Below are 22,404 nucleotides of genomic sequence, written 5' to 3'. Positions count from 1 at the left end.
CGCCTTCAAAACCTGACAGGTCAAGAAAGAAGTTTGAGACAAAAGCACCTTACAACCATCATCCCTCCTCTTTACTTGTCAGATCAACTTTGCTAGTCTCTCCCCGGAAACGACATCACATGCCAGCTGCCACAAGGTGATTTTTCATGTCTTGTCAAAGAAATCTTTTATTCTATTTGCTCTGCATTAACATGTTACATTTATTGATCAAGGGCCTGTTCGGCAGCCTCAGCAGGGCACTGAGCTCTCCATGCCTACGGGGCTTTGATGTCCTGGTGACACCGAGCCCGAATAATGCACATACTAAATGGATTTAATGCAGAAATGTGTTTGGGCCTGACAGTTACATTAATAACAGCCCCTCACACTGATAAATATGCAATTGCTACTATTAAGAGTTACCCAATTATGGGGAAAATATTTCTCTACCTTATAAATAAATCCATCAAGGAGAAAAAAAGTTTTAACAATAGCGCATTTTCTTAAAACACTTCTCCAGCTGCAGAGAATGGGCTGGGGAGGGGGCGGCGTGAACCCCCCTCCCCGCTTCTGCTCTCCCCTCCCTACCAATTGTTTTTAATAAGCCTTGCTTTATCTCAAGAATGGTTTGGAGATTTTTTTCTCCTTTTAAACCTCCTTTGTTGGTCTTCCCTGTTCTACGCGGCTCTTATTTCTTTAGAACCAGAGAAAAAGCAGACACCCGGGAGACTAAAAAATTGGGTTCTGTGTAAACTCAGAGAGGAGCTGAGGGGAGGGGGTGCAGAGGTGGGGGCATGGAGCTGATCTCCATAATGAGGGGTCTGGGGGAGGAGCTTTTGTTGTTTCTACTCTAAAGGAAACCTGAACATGTGTGCGCGTCTCTCATTTAAGACCGAAGTGACCTTGTGCTGCGGCAGTGATGGGAGTGGGGGTGCCGAGGGGAAGAGAAAGCAGCTGGGTTTGGAAGGGCTCTTTCATTAGAAAGGACTTGGCCACGGAGAGTTTGTAGTTCCAACATCGACGCAGAAAGCATCTCATCATCAAGGAGTAGGGAGAAGCTAACATCCCCAACAAACGGTCCCTGAGGATAACCAAGAGCTTGGGGTATGCACACAGGTGAGTCCCCATGCAAACACACACACACATACACACACACACACACACAGTGTCTCATCTTCCCACCCCAGACTCAGGACGCAGCTTGCACTTATCTGTCGCAGCTGGGACAACAAACTGTTGCCACAGCAATCTCCGAGCATGTCTCCCCGCCCCTGTGACCTTTGATGTGAGCCATACCTCAAAGCCCCAGGGGAGAAGAAAGAGGAAGAGGAGTTCTCCAGGATTCTCCCAACCCAGCCTCCAAGCTGGCCCAAGCCTCAGCCAACACCCCTGACCAGACAGGCTTCGGAGAAACAGGAGAGAGAAGGAATGCAACAGAAAGGAGTCCAGGCCCCCCGGGTTTCAGACATTCAGCTGCAGGAGTGACTCAGACCCAGCTCTGGTGACTCCTCCAGGCTTTCAGAAGAGAAGAGAAAACTTTTCTCCTCCACAAGGAGACAAAGGCTTGGAAGTGGCTGCCCATCTCCTGATAAAAAGCAAGCAACAATTTATACCATGAAAAGCAGCTTAGAATAACCATAAAGCTGCAGTCAGACCACTGGGGACACAGAATTCCAGCTCTGCCATTTAACCACATGGGTGGTCCCAAGCAAAGCACTGGGCTCCTCCGGGCCTCAGTTGTCTGGTCTGTAAAGTGTGAGTAGTAACAGTTGCATTCTCGGAATGCTGCTGGAAGCACCGAGATAGCACACATCAAGGGCCCTACCCAGCCTGGCACGTTCTCACGGCTGGGTAACACGGACTATTATTGACTAGTAAAAAAAGGTACGCTTGACCACTGATGTCACTTGTCAGACTCTGGGTCCCTGGACTCTGGGCGCCTCTCAAGGGCTTAGCGGCAAGACTGCTTTACTGTGACATTCATGAAAAGAATCACACTTGGGGCCGGCACTGTGGCGCAGTGGGTAAACCCGCCATCTACACCACCAGCATCCCATATGAGCACCAACTGCTCCACTCCCCATCCAGTTCCCTATCAATGACCTGGGAAAGCAGTGCGCAATGGTCCAAGTACTTGGGCCCCTGCACCCAAGTGGGAGACCCCAAAGAAGCTCCTGGCTTTAGATCGACCCAGCTCCAGCCTTTGCAGCCATTTGGGGAGTGAACCAGCAGATGGAAGATCTCCCTCCCTCTCTCTCTCTCTCTCTCTCTCTCTCTGTAATTCTACCTTTCAAATAAATATATAAATCTTAAAAGAAAGAAAGAACCATGCCGCCAGCTGTCCCCAGCAGGACTCCAGCGGCCTTCCTCCACAAGATGCCAATGGCACGTGAGAAGTAGGAATCATTCACCCAAGTCTGTCCCCCTGCCCTGCAAGACAGGTAGCTGAAGCTGGATCAGAAGCAGAGAAGCCTGGACTTGAACTGGCACTCCGGTGGGGGTTGTCAGTGTCAAAAGCAGCAGTGTAAACCGCTGTGCCACAACACCAGAGCTTAGGAATTTCATATCCTAGGGGCAGGTCCTATAGGAAATAGGGAGACAATGGAAGCACTTTCCAACTTCCACTGCAACACAGGGATCAGCATCAGCATCTCTGAGCCAGTGAACCCCTGGACGGCCTCTCAGCCCCTTAGCATCCCTGATAGCCCATCACTCCCTAGCCCACTCTGACCCCACTTTTTCTGACCAAAGAGTGGAAGTGCAGGAAGTCAGGAGGAGTCAGGCAGGGAAGAGGAGTGCACAGGTAGCACCCTCGCCCTGCCTGCCACCTGCTCCTTAGCACTCTGCCTTCTCACATTTGGCCCCACTGTCTGAGGTGGTTTTACAGTCACAAAGGTCAGTACCATAAGGAAAAGGAATCAAAGTCTTGCTAGTGATGTATTAAATGTTACCTTTCAGGTCATTTCCCACTTGGCCTTTTGATTGCAATGGTCAATGATATTTTTGAAACAAAAAAAAAATTTCATTATTTTTTTAGCACCAGCTCAGAGAGAACCTTGCCTCCTGGGAATCACTCAGGATTTTTCAACAGTCTGGAGCCACACTGAGGTTTCAGCAACACTTCCCCTTCCCACGGTCTCTCTCCCCAGCCATCAGAGCTGTTCCTCTCCAGGCTGCTGCCACCCCAGTATCCGTGTGCTCCCCAGGTCAAGACCACTGCATTTGGGGCGAGAAAACAAGGACAAACAAGGCCCTTGGCTGCCAAGACAGTGTTTAACAAAGACCCGCTGCCAATAAGAACTGCCCTTTGAGCTGCTCTCCTAAAAGTCTGGTGAGCAATCTTCTCTCTCATCCAGGTCCACTGGCACATGACCCGATGTGCCCAGCTAGCTGGCAGGAAGGACAATACCTATGAGCACAGTGGGTTTGGCCTATGGACTATTAGGGATGGTTGGAAAGCTAAGATACTCACATTAGTTGGGATAGTCAAGGTTATGCTGAAGTAACAAACAATCCCCAAGTCTATGACAAAGTCTACATCCAGCAGGTAAATACAGGTAACAGTGAGGTACTGTGTATTTCAAAAAAAGAAGAAGAAGAAGAAATTAACTTGAGTGCTTTTGCCACAAATGATAAATATTTGAAGAGATGGATATGCTTACCCTGATCTGAACATCATACAATGTACACACAGATCGGGACGTGGCATCATACTCCACAAAGATGTATGACTTAAATGTGCCTATTTAAGATACTTTTTTTTTTATTAGGAAAAAAGTCTATGCTTAAAATAGAACACAACGAGTTTTTCTCATTTGCAGTCAAAATCCAAGACTGCTGGTAAAAGGAATGGAAGAGAAAGTGGTGAATGGTGCACTGGCTTCTGCCCAGAGGGTACCCCAGAGGGTGGAGAGATTGCAAACTCCATGTGTGGAAGGAGAAGAAAGCCAGCCTGTCTGTGCAGAGCTCCAGAGACAACCAGAAAGGCAAACGAACCCAGAGAGGGTCAGGACTGGGGTCCTGGCCCCACCAGCCCTCTGCTCTCAACACCTCACTGCAGACCTACACGTGTCAGATCATACGGCAGGCGTATGACACCTGGCCCTGGACACTTCTGTGACTAGTCCAAGGCCAGTTAAAAACCCAGTGAGGGACAGAAGCAGGATTTCAACCAGGATGTCCTAACCCCAAAGCCTTGGTTCCTTTCATCCACACTGCCCATCTTCCCAACTGAGCAGGAAGTCCACAGGCCCAGATCTGCACAGTGGCTGATCACAGAGACACAGGATGTGTGGTGCGCCTGTCCTCAAAGCAGCTTTACAGTGTGTGGGTGACCCCTCACTGCCTGCAGCTGGGGGTAAGACAGAGCCACTCTTTCTTTTCTGGAACTGCATCCTCCCCAGCCTTTGTCCTCATCCTGGCCAAAGCCAAAGAAGCAACAAGCACGCTCCCATCTACGGATTTTTTTCCTAAGCAATTCCCCATCCAGGGCATCTATCACAGTGATGTTAAATAAGATACGACTGCAAATAATTTAATTTTTAAAACGTAAGCTTCCTGTTGCCATAGATCAATTAAACCATCTTGCTTTTATTGCCAGATTGACATGGGCATATTTATCACTGTTTGCCAGGGGAGCTCTGTTCTGCTGTGTTCTACAAGCTGAGCAGGCGGCGGCTCACACCACCCAGGGCCCCAGGGGGAGAGGGATGGAGCCACCAGAAAGCACTCTCCCCTGCCCCAATCAGGGGAGGGAAAACTGAACTTTGAATAGTTTATTTAAAAACTCTCTTTGTGGCTGGCACCATGGCTCACTTGGCTAATCCTCCGCCTGCGGCGCCGGCACCCCAGGTTCTAATCCCGGTTGGGGGCACCGGTTCTGTCCTGGTTGCCCCTCTTCCAGTCCAGCTCTCTGCTGCGACCCGGGAGGGCAGTGGAGGATGGCCCAAGTCCTTGGGCCCTGCACTTGCATGGGAGACCAGGAGAAACACTTGGCTCCTGGCTTCAGATTGGCACAGTGCTGGCTATAGTGGCCATTAGGGGAGTGAACCAATGGAAAGAAGACCTTTCTCTCTCTCTCTTACTATCTATAACCCTACCTGTCAAATAAAAAAATAAATAAAAATAAATAAATGCTGAGATGGCATTTGGTCAATTTCAACATCCATAAAAAAAAAAAAAAAAAAAAAAAAAAAAACTTGGAAGATGACCCAAGTGCTTGAACCCCTGTACCCGTGTGGAACACCCAGATGAAGCTCCTGATTTTGGCCTGGACCAGAACTGTTTGTTGCAGCCATTTGGAAGTGGATGGAAGATTCTCTCTCTCTCTCTTTGTTTCCCTCTATCTTCAAAATAAATAAATCTGGGGGTGGGGAGGACTCTCTTTGCCTTGAGCAGATCAAACAACTGACATTGGCTAAAACACACATTCTCTTTACTAACCAGCAAAGTCAGAACCATTTTTTTTTATTATTTTACAGGTAGAGTTATAGACAGTGAGAGAGACAGAGAGAAAGGTCTTCCTTCCGTTGGTTCACTCCTAAATGGCCACTATGGCCAGCGCTACACCTATCTGAAGCTAGGAGCAAGGTACTTCTTCCTGGTCTCCCATGCAGGTGCAGGGGCCCAAGCACTTGAGCCATCCTCCACTGCCCTCCCGGGCCACAGCAAAGAGTTGGACTGAAAGAGGAGCAACCGGGACTAGAACCCGGCACCCATATGGGATGCTGGTGCTGCAGGCAGAGGATTAACCTAGTGAGCCACGGCACTGGCCCCAGCAAAGTCAAAACATGAACAAGGTCAAGGAAGAATTTGGAACTCCAGGTGCTCACGAAGATGTGTCATTCTTGGGCTCTTCTTTATGTTCCTAATGTCATATTTATGAGAATCATGCAAATAAATTTACAAAGGACAAATTTTAGACAATGAACATTCACAGACTCTTGATCACAGAAATTTATACAACCTCTCCAGAGGGCAATATGACATCTGTCCCTGGTAATTTCTGTCTCTAGGGTTAGTCCAAAGCAACTCATCACAGACATACTCCTCAACAAATGTTCTAAGGGTATCTGTAATAAGAGTTAATTATAACATCAAAAATTGGATCAAACAGGATGTATCCCTAAAGGCAAGGATGTTCAATATCCCTAAATCAATAAATACGATTACCACACTTACAAAATGAAGGACAAAAATCAGATGAGCATTTCAATAGGTGAAGAAAAAGTATTTGACAAAATGCAACATCTCTTCATGATAAAAAATCAAGCTAGGTATGAAAAGGCCACATATGAGAAGCCCATAGATAATGTCACAATGAACGCTGGGGAGTTTTAAGTTTGTCCTTTCAGATCAAGGACAAGGTAAGGGTGCCACCCTCACCTCTTCCACCCAACATGACACTAGAAGTCCTAGCCAGAGCAACTAGGCAAGACAAAGAAATAAAAGGCATCTGAACTGAAAAGACAAAGTAAAACCATCTCTATTTGCAGACGACATGATCTTATGCATAAAAAACCATAACCACTCTACCAAAAAATAAAACCATTAGAACTCATCAATTCAACAAATTTAAAGGATATAAAATCAACTTGTAAAATCAGCTGTGATTCTATATACTAATAAACTATCCAAGAAGAAAGGAAACAGTTCCATTTATAGAAGCATTCCCATAAAAACTTAGAAATAAATTTAACCAGAGATGAAAGATCTGTAAACTGCTGAAAGAAAACGAGAAAGACACAACAGGCAAATATCTCAAGTTCACAGATCTGAATAATTAATGTTCAGTGTTCACACTATATAAAGCAATCAACAGATTCAATGCAATCACTATCAAAATTCCAATAGCAATGGCATTTTTTTTTTCACATAAATAGTAAACAGCAAAAAACACTCCTAAAATTCATTTGGAACCACAAAAGATACTAAACAGCCAAAACAGTCTCTTAAGATTTTTTTTATCTGAAAGAGTTACAGAGAGAGGGAGAGGCAGATAGATCTTCCATCTGCTGGTTCACTCCCCAAGTGGCCACAATGGCCAGAGCTAGGCTATTCCGAAGCCAGGAGTCAGGAGCTTCTTCCAGGTCTCCCACATGGGTGCAGGGGCCCGAGGACTTGGGCCGTCTTCTGCTGTTTTTCCAGGCACTTTAGCAGGGAGCTGGATTGGAAGTGGAGCAGGCAGAACTCAAACCAGTGCCCAGATGGGATGCAAGCAGTTTATCCACTTCACCAAAGAACCAGCCCCCAGCCAAATCAATTTTGAGCAGGAACAACAAAGCTGAAAGCATCACACTTTCTGATTTCAAAATCTACTACAAAACTACAGTTATCCAGATAGTCTGATAATGGCACCAAAAATAGATACATAGACCAAGAGAATAAAAGCCCAGAAATAAGTCCACAAATTTACAAGCAAATGATCTTTGAAAAAGGTGCCAAGAACACACAATGGGAAGAGAACAATCTCTCTGATAATGTTGGGCAAACTGGATCTCCACAAGCAGAAGAATAAAATTGGACCTTCATCTCACATCATGTACAAAAGTCACCCCAAAATGGACTCATGAGCTAAACGTATGACACGGAACTGTAAAACAACTCGAAGAAAAAAGTTTCTTAACATTATAAGCAGTTAAGCAAGGTCAGTTTTTTGGGGTTGGTCAGTTTGGAGTCTTATCCAAAAGCACAGGCTATAAAACCAAAAATAGACAGATGGGTTACATCAAATTTCTGCACAGCAAGGGAAACTATCAACAGAATAAAGATAGACTGAAAGAAAATAGTTCCAAGCTGTAAGAGTTACTATCTGGTGCTGCCGCTGTGGCGTAGTGATGGGTAAAGCTGCTACCTGCAGTGCATCCCATAGGGGCATCAATTCGAGTCCAAGCTGCTCCACTTCGGATTCAGCTCTCTGCTATGGCCTGGGAAAGCAGTGGAAGATGGCCCAAGTCCTTGGACCTCCGCACCCACATGGGAGACCTGGAAGAAGCTCCTGGCTCCTGGCTTCTGATCAGCCCAGCTCCAGCCATTGTGGTCATTTGGGATGGAAGACCTTTCTCTCTGTCTCTCCCTCTCTGTATCTGTAATTCTGCCTCTCAAAAAAATAAAAATCTTAAAAAAAAAAAAAAAACTAAACTAAAAATGGAACTGTCATGGGATCCAGCAATCCCACTACTGGCAATTTCTCTAAAGGAAATGAAATCAGTACAACCAGAGACATCTGCATTCCTGTGTCCACTGCAGCACAATTCACAATAGCCAAGGCATGGACTCCCACTAAGTGGCCCCAAGCTTTTGTCTTTTTTTTTTTTTTTTTTTTTTTTGACAGGCAGAGTGGACAGTGAGAGAGACAGAGAGAAAGGTCTTCCTTTACCGTTGGTTCACCCCCCAATGGCTGCTGTGGCCGGCGCGCTGCGGCTGGTACAGGTGCACCGCACTTGTGGACTTGTGGGGAGCAACCCGGACTGGACTGAGTTACTGGAATTAAGACTTATTCTATGCATCTGCTCTCCCACAATATGGCGCTGGGAGAGGAGAAAACAGCTTCTACGCAGCTGCCTCCAGTTCAGCCAATAAATTGTAGGACTTGCTCCTGATTGGAGAGCAGCGTACTCGGCGTGTGGGCAGCCGAGTTAGGATTGGCAGAGGAGGACTATAAAGGAGGAGAGAGACGGCATGCACCAGGAACATCTAAGGGGAACATCTGAGGGAACACCTGTGCAGCCCCCGAGAGAGCCGGCCGGCGGTGTGCCGCTCCCCTGCGGAAGTGGGGAATGTGGCCAGGGGGAACTGCCCTTCCACGGAGGTGGAAGGGATAGTAGCCAACCCGGGAAGAACCAGCAGCAAGCCCGGGGAGGGCCGAGCAGATGAAAGAACAGCGCAGGGTCCTGTGTCGTTCCTCCACGAAGACGGGGAGCGACATAATGGTGCCGTGACTCGGATATGAAGCCTAGGCAGGACTTAGTGTCGTTCCTCCATGAAGAGGGGGAGCGACACGCACTGATCTGAAGGTAGGAGCCAGGTGCTTTCTCCTGGTCTCCCATGAGGGTGCAGGGCCCAAGCACTTGGGCCATCCTCCACTGCCTTTCTGGGCCACAGCAAAGAGCTGGACTGGAAGAGGAACAACTGAGACAGAATCCGGCGCCCCAACCGGGACTAGAACCCGGGGTGCTGGCGCCGCAGGCAGAGGATTAACCTATTGAGCCACAGCGCTGGCCTCTTTTGTCTTTTTGATGATAACATTCTACCAGGTGTGAAGTGATATCTCCATGTGGTTTTAATTGATTTCCCTCATCATCAGTGATGTGAATATTTTAACAACATGGATGAGCCCAGAGGATATTGGACTAAGAGAAATAAGCTAGCCACAAACACTACATGGCTTTTGGTAAATAAAATCCCAAAATTGAAATCATAGACACAGAGACCAGAAGCATCATTGCCGGGGGCAGGAGAGACAGGGCAATGGGGGAAGTGTTGGTACAAGGGTCCAAAGGTACAGTTGTACAGGATAAAGAACTTCTGGAACTGCAAGGTAGAGTGTCGTGACTGCTGCTCATTACATGACATGGAAAACTGCTGGGAGGCCCGGCTCTGTGGCAGAGCAGATAAAGCCACCGCCTGCAATGCTGGCATCCCATGTGAGTGCTAGTTCTAGTCCTGGCTGCTCCTCTTCCAATCCAGCTCTCTTCTATGGCCTGGAAAGCCAGTGTAGGATGGCTCAAGAGACTTGGGCCCCTGTACCCCCATGGGAAAACCAGGGAAGGCTCATGGTTCCTGGCTTCAGATTGGCCCAGCTCTGGCCATTGTGGCCTTTTGGGGAGTTAAACAGTGGATGGAAGACCTTTGTCTCTCCCTCTCTCTGTCTGTGGCTCTACCTCTCAAATAAATAAATAAAATCTTAAAAAAAAAAAAACTGCTAGGATCAGATTTTAAATATTCTCAACACCGTATGATACTGTGGATATGTGAGCCATTTCACTATTATGTGTACTAAAACATTACTTTGTACACCATAAATACATACAAAATGGGAGACCCAGAAGAAGCTCCTGGATCGTGGCTTCAGCCTGGCCCAGCTCTAGCCATTTTGGCCACTGGAGGAGTGACCCAGTGGATGGAATCTCTCTCCCTCCCCCTCCCCCAACTCCACCTTTCAAGTAAATAAATCTTTAAAAAATAATAATAAAGAATCCCTTGCCTAAAACACAAATGGACTCCACCAATCTTACAACCTGAGGGGCTAGCAGCATTTTTATTCGAGGGTACTATGAAGAGAAAGCCTGCAAAAAGTTCCAGAGAGGAGAGGGTTAACTTTCTATACATAACAAAGCATGAAGAATGCTGTGTTTCTGAGAGCATTGAGAGAGAGAGAGAGAGAGAGAGAGAGAGAGAGAGGGAGGGAGGGAGGGAAAGTGACCTGGAGAGGAGAGAAAAGGGCTGGGAGAGGCCCTTGGTCACCACGTACAGGAGAACTGACCTTAATGAGAGGCCAGGCCAAGGACGAGTCCTCTGCCAGGAGGGAGAACCCCAGACAAGAGCCCAGAGATGGTTGGAGCACAGAGTTGTGGTGAGTGTCATGCAGGGCAGACTACTGCCCATTCCGCTACCCCCAAAATTCCAGGGGAACAGTGAGGGGAGCCCAGAGATAAACCATCCATGGAATACGAGGCTCAGACTCAACCATGTCATTGGGATTCACGAGCCCTGACACTGGCCAGCCCAGGGCACCTGCTACCCACCTAATTCTTTGGAAGGTAAGTTGATGACAATGTCTCTCTTCTCTTCTCCTTGCTCACCCCCTCTCCACTTAGTTTTTAAAGGGGAATCAGCTAAACAACTACAACATCTTAGATTTTTGTGCCAGCTGAAGGCAAAGATGGAGACCAGAGCCCGGGGAAGCTGGGATCTTCCTGCGCACCCAAGAGAAACGGCGCTGCCTCCTTCATCCTGATTAGGTAAGAAGGTCAACAATGACCCCACCCGAGGGTTACCCAAGTCCGCTTTGTTCCACGCTTCACAGAGCCCCCCTCTCCTCCACGGCTCCTACCTGCCTGGACTGGGCAGGTCCCTCCTGGAGGCCAACACATGGAATGCAACACAGACAACAGCAGCTCCTGCCCACAAATGCCAACACCTGCCACTCACTCTTTCGCTCTCCTCCCAACAAGGGAAAATACACGTCTCAACAGTGCTCCGTCCTAATCCACTTCAGCACCTGACAGTCCCCAGATACATGTGGAGAGAAAAAGGCCAGAGATAAAGGCTTAGAGCCAGGAGCCCCTTGTCCGTCCACACATACACACACACACACACACCCTGACGTCCATCCCCTTCTCTGCCAAGGCAGGCAGCACATCTGGGTAGGACAGAGATGTCTCTGTCTCCCAGACCTCACAGCACATCCCCATGACCTATGCCCACTGAGGAAGGTGGGCACCCTCTCACCTCCTCCCGGGGCCCAGCCTCCCCCAAGCCACACCAGGCCCCCACCAGCCACTCACAAGGCAACCACCACCAACAGGGACCCGGCACATGGGACGAAGCCCCACCACGTCCAGGCAAAGGAACCCTGCTCCCGCATCCATGCAGGGGAATTTTGTGAGGCCTGAACCCACTTCAGGCACAGGGTTCTCCTGGAGTGGGAGACTGAAACCCTTCACTTCTCCAGGGTCAGCCTTTCTGGGCGTGGCTTCCTCTCACACGGTGCACGCTTCACGGCTGTTAGGCTTCCATAGCTCCCCAGAAGCACACCATGCCTCTGCGGATCAGGCAGAGAACAGGTTCAGGTGCCCGCTCTTCCCTCCACAGCTGACAGAAAGCCTTCCTGGAGGTGAGGCGGGCCCGAGCCGCTCAGCACCGGCCTGCCAGGGAAGTTCGGCTTAGACTGACCCTCCCCTCCACCTGCTGTGTCTTGTGCATTTTCCTCAAGATATACTTCATTCCCAAGGACGCTGACTCACATTGGGAGAGAAGACAACTCCAGCGAGACTCAGGCTCCAATCGCAAATCAGCCCGTCCCACTCTGAGGACAGTGCCCATAGGAGGAGGGCGCTTCAGGGAGAGCCCTGAATGGAGCCAGCGAGTCTGGAGGAAGTCATCACCCACCTCCACGCTCATCTACCTGCAAGACACCTGCTCCCCAAGTGCCACCACTTCCCGCCTGAGCCCTCAAAGCAGTTGCAGTCCTTACACCTTTGGGAAGAAACGAAACGTCCGTATTCCCTGCTGGAATAATACACAAGGTCACACTTCCCACTCTCCAAGGCTGCAACAGTTGCTGGACAATTTCCCTCCATCCCTCCCTCCCACCCACCCACACTACACCAAGAGTGTTCGAGTTCCTTTGAAACACCATCTGGGAGAAATCATCATCATCACAAATATGTAAAGCTCCAATTCACGAAAAGGAGAAAGAAGGAAAACACACACATCGACATATCCTACCTGTGACTCGGCAAACGCCTTGAGACACCGTGCTATCCAAAACACCTAAACACCACCCCCCAAAACATTCTCGCGGGCTCCATCTCATCCCTTGCCCAAGAGTTCTCACTTGGCTGCATAATGACCGGGCAGGAAAGCAAAGAACAAGGTGAAATACAAGGAAGGCGCTCTCGCAGGGACACATGGGACGGGCGGGATGTTTGCCCCCAGAGTGTAGTTCAGGAATCATGGGAGGCAGAGTCGGACGGGGTGGGGGTGGGGGTGGGGGTGCAGTCTACACATCTTAGGGCCCTGCACGGAAGAAAAGAACACCCTACACAAAGCTGGAAGGTGTGACTTTGATCTGCCAGCCCTCAGTGAGTAGGGCGTGGCCAGGGCCTCCCAGGTCAGGCCCGAGCCTCAAGAAGGTGACATACCGCAGGAGGTTAAAACTCAGGTCCAGCCTTTTGGCGAAATGTCCGCAGTCCCGGCCAAGGTGCTCTGGAATTTCTTTGCAGTCCTGGCCTATGTAGGACACCTGGAAACCAAACAGAACAGAAACAATGGGGCGAGCGGAAATCTCCCAGCTGCTCACGAGCCTGTCATTGATCCGATGATTGCTTCCGCAACTTGAAACGCGTGCTCCTCACACGCCCCAAGGCCACATTTGTGACTGTTTTCCTGGTCAAGTCAGCTGTGGGGGCTCCAGGGACTCCCCCAACGGCGCCCCTTTCCTGATGCCATTACCACGATGGAGACTAATCCTGGCACAATGGAAATTGGACTAAAATTGGCCAGAGTCAGGTGTCCAAAAGAACATCCCACATTAGAGCATATTGATATAATCATAACAATCAGCCTCTCACTCAGGAAGGGACTGGGGTCTCCCAACAGCTGCCCCTCTGGCTCTCCCCCTCCCTCCTCTCCCCTGGCCCCCTCCCAAATGCCCTATTAGGCACATTACCTCATAAAAGACACTGTAGATGCACTCAGCAACACTCAGGCTGCAGGGGACTGGGACAAATAAGGCTGGACATGAACACCTCCCCAGGCTGCCAGTCCCACCTTTTCACCTCCGTGTATAAAAATCCCTCCATGGCACCTTACTTCCTTTTATTTGTTGGTTGCTTTGTTTACATGCCTCGCTTGTGCCCAAATACAGAAAGACAGGACAGAAATGCAATCCTAGGACTTCTGACCATGAGGTCAGAACCAACTATCTGGTTTTTAGAATCCATTTTCACGACTAATTCCCAGACCCATCAAACAAGTCCACAGGCCAGAGCGGGCCAGTAGGTCATAACACATAATACTTCCCTCAAGTACACCATGCCCTGCCCCCAGGGACAAACTCAGGCCCACTGGCTGGCTACAGCCTGGATCCTGCCTCCCTACACGTTCACTCTCCCATGCAAAGATGTCTTGGCAACAATGAGACACTCTCCGGAGGGTTTTGTTTTCTAACGGCAAAGGAGTGTGGTGGCCATCTCACATCCTCAGATACAAAGTTGAACCATAGGAACTGCCTATATCAGCCGTTTTTAGAACTAGAAAACACAACTTCTGTATGATCCAACTTCATAAAAGCCACACTGTACCCTAGCATCCCCCATTTCTCTAGTCATCTCTCAACCCCTCTCCAATGGGGACCAACTGTGGAAAACACAACATCCAGTACTCACTCTCTTTCCATTCAAGCCCTTCAGTAACTTCATACCAGGAGGAGAGAAAGTGGGGAGAAGGGACAGAAAAATAGCTGACTCCAAAAAAATAATTTTGACTCAGGATGATACAAGCTAAAAAATAAAGGGCTCCGAGTTCAATCTACCCACCTCTCCCCTTTCTGCATGGGACTCATCCTTCTTCACAGATCCTTCGATAATAAATTAAGTTCCGCTTCCAAGCGGAGATGAAAATCCTACACCAAGGAGAGATTGGGGATCTAGGGCCCTCATCAATCTAGGGACTTCGATTTCCCACAGGATATCCACTCAGTCAGCAGCTTCTGGAGTGCAAGTTCACACTGACCCTTGAGGCCATGGTCTCATGGGGAAAGCCATCCTGTGCACCCAGACCTGCACCCCACTTAGTACCTATCACCACTCAAGACCTCTGTAATATGTACAGCAGAGCAGCTGAGCTCCCAGGAGGAGCACCGGAGAGAAGGAGAAGGACTTTTACTCCCCTGTTTCTTCTGCCTGTTTCCCTTTTAGAGCAAACAGCAGCACCGAGGAAAGCTGTCACTAGGGATATGCAGAAGAATCCCAGCTTGTGAGACTCCCACTGGCGCGTTTTATCACAGTGGTAGCAACACAACGTGTTCCCATTCCACAGAGATAAAGAGCAAGTCTCCAAGATTTAGCATGCAAACCAACTTAACAGGATATGTGCATGCCTGGACCACTCGAGGGGAAGCTTTCCAAGATGTCAGTTAAGCTAACAGGGCTGCAAGACTGGAAAAGCCTTACAGGCAGCAAGAAGACATTGCCTGACTTTGCAGTCACCACTCACAACAAGCAGAGAGAATCATGTAAGAGGTGCTTCTTGGGGCAGGCATTTGGTGCAGCACTTGGAACGCCCACATCCCTGGAGTGTCTGAGTTCAAGTCCTGGCCCCATTTCTCATTCCAGCTTCCTGATAATGCACACCCCAGGCGGCAGCAGGTGATGACTCAAGAAGTTGGATCTTTGTCACCCACATGGGAAACCCAGATTGAGTTCCAGGTTCCTGGCTTCTGTCTGGCCAAACTCTGACTGTATAGACATCTGGGAAATGAGTCACCAAATGGAAGATGAATTCTGTCTGTGTGACTCTACAGGTTTGTCTGCCTAGATGTTACCTCCTGAGATGTCAGAAAGTTACTTAGAACACAGGATCACCTGACGTAAGAGGGAAGGCTAAGGGCCAGCACTGTGACGTAGCAGGTAAAGCCACTGCCTGCAACACTGGCATCCCATATGGGTGCCCATTCACGTCCTGGATGCTTCTCTTCTGATCCAGGTCCCTGCTAATGTACCTAGAAAAAGCAGCAGAGGACGGCCCAAGTGCTTGTGCCCCTGCACCAATGTGGGAGATCCAGAAGAAGCTCCTGGCTTCAATCTGGCCCAGTTCTGGCCATTGCAGCCAATTGGGGAGTAAACCAGTGGATGGAAGATTTCTCTCTCTCCTCTGTCTCTCCTCTCTGTCACTCTGCATTTCAAATAAATAGATAAATATTTTAAAAAACAAAAGGTAAGGCCTGACAACCCAGACCAAAAATAATTTGCTTCTTCAGTTCAGAGATGAACAGATCTTTAAAAAGCACAGAAGAGTACATCCAGAACTAGGAGTCATCACATTCACTCAATTATATTGGTTTATATATTTATATATAACTGTGTACCCAGTTATATGTATATATTTATATATAATTATACTGGTTTGTATATAAATTTGAAATGATGAATAATGTTTTGAATTTTTCATTTTCCTACTCTATACAATTTGTGCCAGAAGACCTCCACCCTATGTGGATAACAGGAAGGAATGTCACAAGGCAGATGACAATACATCAAGTTACAGACCCCAGCAAAATGGAACAGCAGGGAGAGAAGTGATAATATCTGGGAAGGTTCCCCAACCATGCACAAAATTCAGCCCTGCCGGAAAGAAGCCCCAGAAAAGAGCCAAACTGTGCATGACTCCTGCTGTCTCTTTCTAGTTGCAACAATGTGTCTCCCAGGGCATTTCTGGACATGATAGGATTGTCAAGAGTCAGAATGAGGGGAGATTATAGTGTGATGCCTGTCCAGGTGAGAGATTCTTGATATTATCTTTGCAGCACTGGAAGCACTGTGAAAATAAAAACAGCCCTAGGTACAAGTTCAAGTCCTTGTGCTGCTGCTACTGGCTGTGTTACGCCAGATGAGTCACAGCCTCTTGGAGCCTATTTCCTCTTTTATAAACTAATATAATACAAACTGCCACCAGAAGTAATGAAAACAGTGCAACCACTAATGTTTATTAAGTGTCTACCATTATGCCTGTTATCTAGTCAATCCTTAGGGAACAACCCCCCAAGTCATCTATGCTGGGGATAAGATGACAGATGAAAAGCACACTACCCTTGACACCAAGCAGTCTCCTGGCAAATAGTTGTTCAACCAGACCAACACCCCTCTGGCAGGGACCTGTTAGTCTGATGGCATGGGTTTTGTTTGTTTCTTCCCATTTTATTTGAAAGGCAGAGAGAGAGAGAAGTCATCCATCCACTGGCTGACTCCCCAAATACCCTCAACAGCAGGGGCTGGGGCCAGGGTGAAACCAGGAGCCTGGAACTCCAGGTCTCCCACATGGATGACAGGGATCCAAGTACTTGAGACATCACCTGCTGCCTCCAAGGGCACTCCTTAGCAGGATACTGGATCTGAAGCAGAGCTGGGATTCAAACCATGCATTCCAACATGGAATGCATCTTAATTGCTGCACCAAAGGCCCACCCCTGATGTTTCTTTTTTTTTTTTTTAAGATTGTATTTATTTATTTGAGAGAGAGAGATTTACAGAGAGAGACAGAGAGAAAGGTCTTCCATCTGCTGGTTCACTCCCCAAATGGCCGTAACAGCCAAAGCTGAGCTGATTCAAAACCAGGAGCCAGGTCTCCCAAGAGGGTGCAGGGGTCCAAGCACTTGGGCTTCCACTGCTTTCCGAGGCCATTAGCAGAAACCTAGATCAGAAGAGCAGCAGCCGGAACATGAACCGGCACCCACATGGGATGCCAGCGCTGCAGGCGGAGGCTTAGCCTACTACACCACAAACACTAGCCCTGTGATGTTTCTTAAGAACAAGAATTCAGGGCCCAAATTTCAGTTTTGCATTTGCATCTACAATTATGACAGTGCCATTACTTTAACTGTCATAAGCTATTGGAGAAAGATGACTGTGGTCTTAATGTCGAATAGAAATGACACATTTTTCAAGGCATAGAAACCCAACAAAGACATGTTGAAAGTGAAAGACTTTTACAGAGAAAAGTGAACTTTTAAAAAGCCTGTACCATCCCCTAGGGTGAGAGAGCTCTGGGAACCCAGCTCTGCAGCCATCAGCCCACCGGGGCCTGCAAAATAGCCCTGGCACTTTAGCAAATCATCACCACCCACCTCATTAAATGGCTGGTTTTCATTTTATTAACTTTCTCTTAGCACTTAAACCATTCTCTTATTGAAATGTATAGATCTCTAAATATGAGAAAGTTACATGTGGTTTTATATAAATGAATTTTAGTAAAACCATAACAAAGTAATATCAACACTATGGGAACTATGAGGGTATCAAAAAAATTTGTGGCAAAGCAAAATTATATGATAGGTTTATTGTGACGCAAATAAAATGAGATCCATGCACAGTCTTTTTTTTTTTTACAAAATTTATTTATTTATTTCAAACTCAGAGAAGTCAGTTATAGACAGAGAGGAAGACAAAGAGACAGAGATCTTCCTTCCACTGATGCACTCCCCAGATGACCGCAACAGCCAGCACTGGGCCAGGCTGAAGCCAGGAGACTCAACCAGGCCTCCCACATAGGTGGCAGTGGCCTAAACCCTTGGGCCATCTTCCACTGCTTTTCCCAGGCTATTAGCAGGGAGCTGGATTGGAAGTGGAGCAGCTGGGACACACCCTTTTAGAAAGCTGACGTTGCAGGCAGCGGCTTTACCTGCTATGCCATAATGCCAGCCCCCATCTGTAGTCTTTTAATGATACACTTTCCGTGAACTCTTTGAGGATCCCTTGTTTGCCTGTATTTTTTTTTTTTTTTTCAATTTGCAGCAAGGGCTGGTGTTGCAGAGCAGCAGGTTAAGCCACCACCTACAACACTAGCATCGTTTATGAGAACTGGTTCGAGTCCCAACTGTTCCACTTCTGAGTCTGCGTCCTGGTAATGCACCTGGGAAAGCAGTGAAAGACAACCTAAGTCCCTGGGCCCAACACCAAGCAGGAGACCTGGAAAGAGGTCTCCTGGCTCCTGGCTTCTGCCTGAACCAGCCCAGCTGTTGCTGCCACTTGGGGAGTGAAATCAGCTGATGGAAGATCTCTCTACTTCTCCCTCTCTCTAACTCTGCCCTTCAAATAAATAAAGTTTTTTTTTTAATTGCACCAAATTGGGGCTGGCACTGCAGCATAGCAGGTGAAGCTGCCGCCTGCAGTGCCAGCATCCCATATGGGTGCCAGTTCCAGACCCCAGCTGCTCCACTTCTGATCCAACTCTCTGCTGTGGCCTGGATAGCAGAAAAAGGCCCAAGTCCTTGGGCCCCTGCACCCACGTGGGAGACCTGGAAGAAGCTCCTGACTCCTGGCTTCAGACCAGCACAGCTCTGGCCATCGCAGTCAGCTGGGGAGTGAACCAGCAGATGGAAGAACTTTCTCTCTCTCGGCCTCTCCCTCTTTCTCTGTGTAACTCTGACAATCAAATAAATAAATGAATCTTTAAAAATTTCACCAAATTAAACTTATCTTTTAGTCCTATTCCCAAGAACTTTTAAGTCACCTTTAAGAAGGATCCACCAAAGTTTGAAAAGTGCCCAGCTACACACCTTCAAGGTGCTGCCTCTATTAATGACTGCCATTATAAACTGCCTGGGGCAGAACTAATACCCTAATCCCACACGCCCAGTTGAGGAAATGGGGCATTAACACCCCAGAGGCAGTTTCCCAATCTGCAGGCTTAGCTCCTCCCCAGGCAGCTCTGTCTTCTTAATACAGTCCCCAAGATGCCACAGTGTCACACCAGTGACTGCTCTGGGGCTGCTTAGAGCAGGAAAAATCAAGTCCGGGAAGAAAAGACAAGGGACTTCTCAGCTCCATGGTCAGGTGCTCCATGAACTTGAAAGAAGCTACACGCAGAGAATGCTGGGTCTGAAAATGCCAAGACTGGAGGTCTTCGGGAGAGAACCCTCCTTCTTAAACAGAGGCCCTTTGCCCAGCCCTTCCCACTACCTCCTAGGAGCCCCTTCTTCCTGCTAGCTGATAAACAGCCCATCATTGTCAACCTCTCCTGGACACCCCTGGCCTGCCTGCTTCTTCAGCTCCCTTCCCACAGCCAGCATTCTGAGGCAACCACACTGTTCAAAGGAGGTGCAGAGACAACGCAAGGGTGGATTTCCAATCATACCAGACACAGCGCTTAGTAGGTACTCAATAACTACGCGAAACTGAAGACCTAACAAGAACCCCAGGGGCAAAGCATAACACAAACGGGCAGCGGCCAATTCGACAGAATGCACATTTGGCCCTCACTGTACCCATCCAAGTTGCACAACTCCTGTAAGGCTAAAGGGCAATCATTCCCTTCAGCCCAAAGTAATCTCAAAATCCAACTGAGCCTGACAACCCCAGGGAGAGCCTTGAGATTCACAACTATTTCTCCAGGGTGTGAGGGGCAGGCTGGAAGTAGGAGGGCTGGCCTGGATCAGAGAGCGTCGAAGACGGCCAAGACAGAGACGGCTTTTCCAGCAGGTAAAAGCCTTCTGGTCTCAGCCTGGCAGAGTTCATCCCTCCAGCTCCGACTAGAAACACCTGAGACTTGACCGCTCGACCAAAGGCATGTGTGGCTGGACTCCATCACCCAGGGCTGAAATGCCAGTGTTCAGGTTACCCACAGACACCTGCTGGAGAAACCAGCTGCTCAGCACTGCAGCCCTCCACCAGCCTGAGGGGAAGTCCAACCACACCCCCCCGCCCCCCTCCCATGCACTGAGTTTCACTGTAACTTCGATGGCCCTGGGCACGTTTCACGACTCCTTCATTAAAATAAAAGTAAATATATAAGTGAATTAACTTGTTAGTTTCTATTTTACAACTGCATTGGTACAGGCATACTGCTATATATTAAAACTTTGACGGTAACTAAAAGTCCCTAAACTTCACATGACGAAGGAAACTCAAACACTCTGTGGGCCACCAGCATTGGGCCTGACCCGGCCTGTCCAGTGAGATGCTAGGGGCAGAAGGAGGTGGAGCGCGGGAGGACCTTGGCAGGCACTGACACAGGGTGTGCCAAGCCCCAAACGGGATCCGTCCTCACCCAACGAGCGCAGACCTGGGCACTTGGCAGCACCTGCAGCCGCAGCCCGAAGCGGAGGCTGGGGCGCTGTGTAAGTCCGGGTGGTCCCCCCCCCCCGCCCCAGCGCACTGTACCCCGGGCGGGGACCCGGGCGCCCAGACGGACTTACTTGAGTTCCACTGACCACGAGCCCGGCCATGGTGACCAGGACGTGGCGGGCAGGCGCGCAGCACTGCAGGCGGGCGGGGCGGGCGGCGGGACGCTGAGTCCGGGCTCGCAGTTCCGCACTGGGCAGTGGTCAGCTGACCCGGCGGAAGCCCGAGGCGCTGCCGGGCGCTCGGACCGTGGAGGGGCTGCTCGCAGTCTCCGCAGCTGCAGCGGCTTGGTCCGGCCTCCAGCGCAGGTGAGCCCCAGCCCCGTCCCGCGCGCTGCGCCAGGTGGCCCGCCGCGCGCGCAGCCCCGCGCCCCGACGGCGTGGCGCCACTTCTCGCCTGCTCTTCTCTCCCGTACCCTGGGGCATCCCACGACCCCTTCGCTCTTTGGCGGGGGAGGGAAGGTCCTCCAAAACGCCAAGCCCAGAAGTTTCTGTATTGCGTTAGTCGGGGTTGGGGGGGGGGGGGACTCTTATCGGGTGCCCCATCTGAGCCGTTAGCCCGGGGGCATGACGAGCTGCCGGGCTTTTCCTCAGTTTCACAACGTGGGTTACATAACTGCCGGAGGAGCTGCGGGAACCCGGACCCCCGCTTCCACAGCCTGGGTAGGGGGCGGGGACCGGACTCCGGGCGCGGCGGAGTTTCCGTTTGTGGAAAGGGTAGGGGGGTGGTTGAATTTCCCAATAAATATAAATAACTGCTAGCTCCGCTAATTCCAGGCCCCATCGTGTCCCTGAGGCCTCCCCCCAGAATGACAGTAGTAAACCCTGGGGAAGGAGAACTGGACGTGAGCCGCACACTGGAGGTTTCTCTTCGCCATCTCCTCAGAGGGAGAAGGTATGCAGGAGGGCCAAAGTCATCGCTGGGGTCAGCCTGGCATGCGCGTGCGCGCACACACACTCTTCCCCCTCGCCAGCAGTGGCACAGAGGTGGCCACTGCTGCCCCTTGTGTGAAGGAATCGGGCTCAGCGGGCAGGTAACCCTAAGCTCATGCTGGTTCTTACCTGGGAGGGTCCAGACTCCTTCCCTGCCAATTCTTGCTTTGCTGCCTCCACTCCCTGGATGCACAAAGCTACCGCCAGATACTGGTTGGCTGGCACTGCCGAAGCTCAGAGGAAGGCCAGGTGTCCCTGGTGTAGGGGCAGGAAGGTTCCATACCGTTCCCTCAGCCATCCTAGGAGTCCCAGCTGGAGCCAGCGTTGTGGCATAGCGGGTAAAGCCGCCACCCTCGATTCCCGCATCCCAAATGGGCGCTAGTTCCAGCTGCTCCACTGCCGGTCCAGCCCCTTGACAGTGTGCCTGGGAAAGCAGCAGCAGATGTCCCAAGTCCCTGGGCCCCTGCACCCATGTCGGGGACCCAGAAGAAGCTCCTGCCTTACCTGGCTCAGTCCCAGTTGTTGTGGCTATGTGGGGAGTGAACCAGGGATAGATCTCTGGGTCTCTCCTCTCTCTGTGACTCTGACTTTCAAATAAATAAATCTTTTTAGTGTAGGTTTTGCCATTCACCATTTTTTAAAGATTTATTTATGTGGGAGACAGAGTTACAGAGAGAGAGAGAGAGGTCTTACTGCTGATTCACTCCCCAGATGGCCACAGTGGTCGTAGCTAGGCTGATCTAAAGCCAGGAGCTTCATTCCCTGTCTCCCGAGTAGGTGCAGAAGCCCAAGCACTTGGGCCATCTTCCACTGTTTTCCCAGGTGCATTCATAGGGAGCTGGATCAGAAATGGAGCAGCTGGGTCTTGAACCAGCACCCATATGGGATGCTGGCACCACAGGCAGAGACTCAACCTACTACACCACAGTGCT

The 22,404-nt window shown here is 49.6% G+C and overlaps 1 protein-coding gene across 3 annotated transcripts in view; it reads right to left on the bottom strand.

Moving 5' to 3' along the window:
* The window catches only part of LRMDA (leucine rich melanocyte differentiation associated), a 1,125,029-nt gene extending 1,104,279 nt beyond the window's left edge, over positions 1–20,750 (bottom strand). For all 3 annotated transcript variants that reach the window (XM_070057892.2, XM_089313528.1, XM_089313521.1), the window contains exons 1-2: positions 20,615–20,750; positions 12,846–12,946 (exon numbers count right to left, since the gene is read on the bottom strand). In XM_070057892.2, the coding sequence (XP_069913993.1) occupies positions 12,846–12,946; positions 20,615–20,644 (131 nt within the window). In that variant the 5' untranslated portion in view covers positions 20,645–20,750. The remainder of the gene's footprint in view (positions 1–12,845; positions 12,947–20,614) is intronic.
* Positions 20,751–22,404: the final 1,654 nt, after the last annotated feature.

This window comes from Oryctolagus cuniculus, chromosome 15 (assembly GCF_051225735.1).
Source record: "Oryctolagus cuniculus isolate XC-2025 breed Fujian yellow rabbit chromosome 15, ASM5122573v1, whole genome shotgun sequence".
In the NCBI taxonomy this organism is placed as follows: Eukaryota; Metazoa; Chordata; class Mammalia; order Lagomorpha; family Leporidae; genus Oryctolagus; species Oryctolagus cuniculus.
This window is presented reverse-complemented; position numbering and strand designations above follow the sequence as displayed.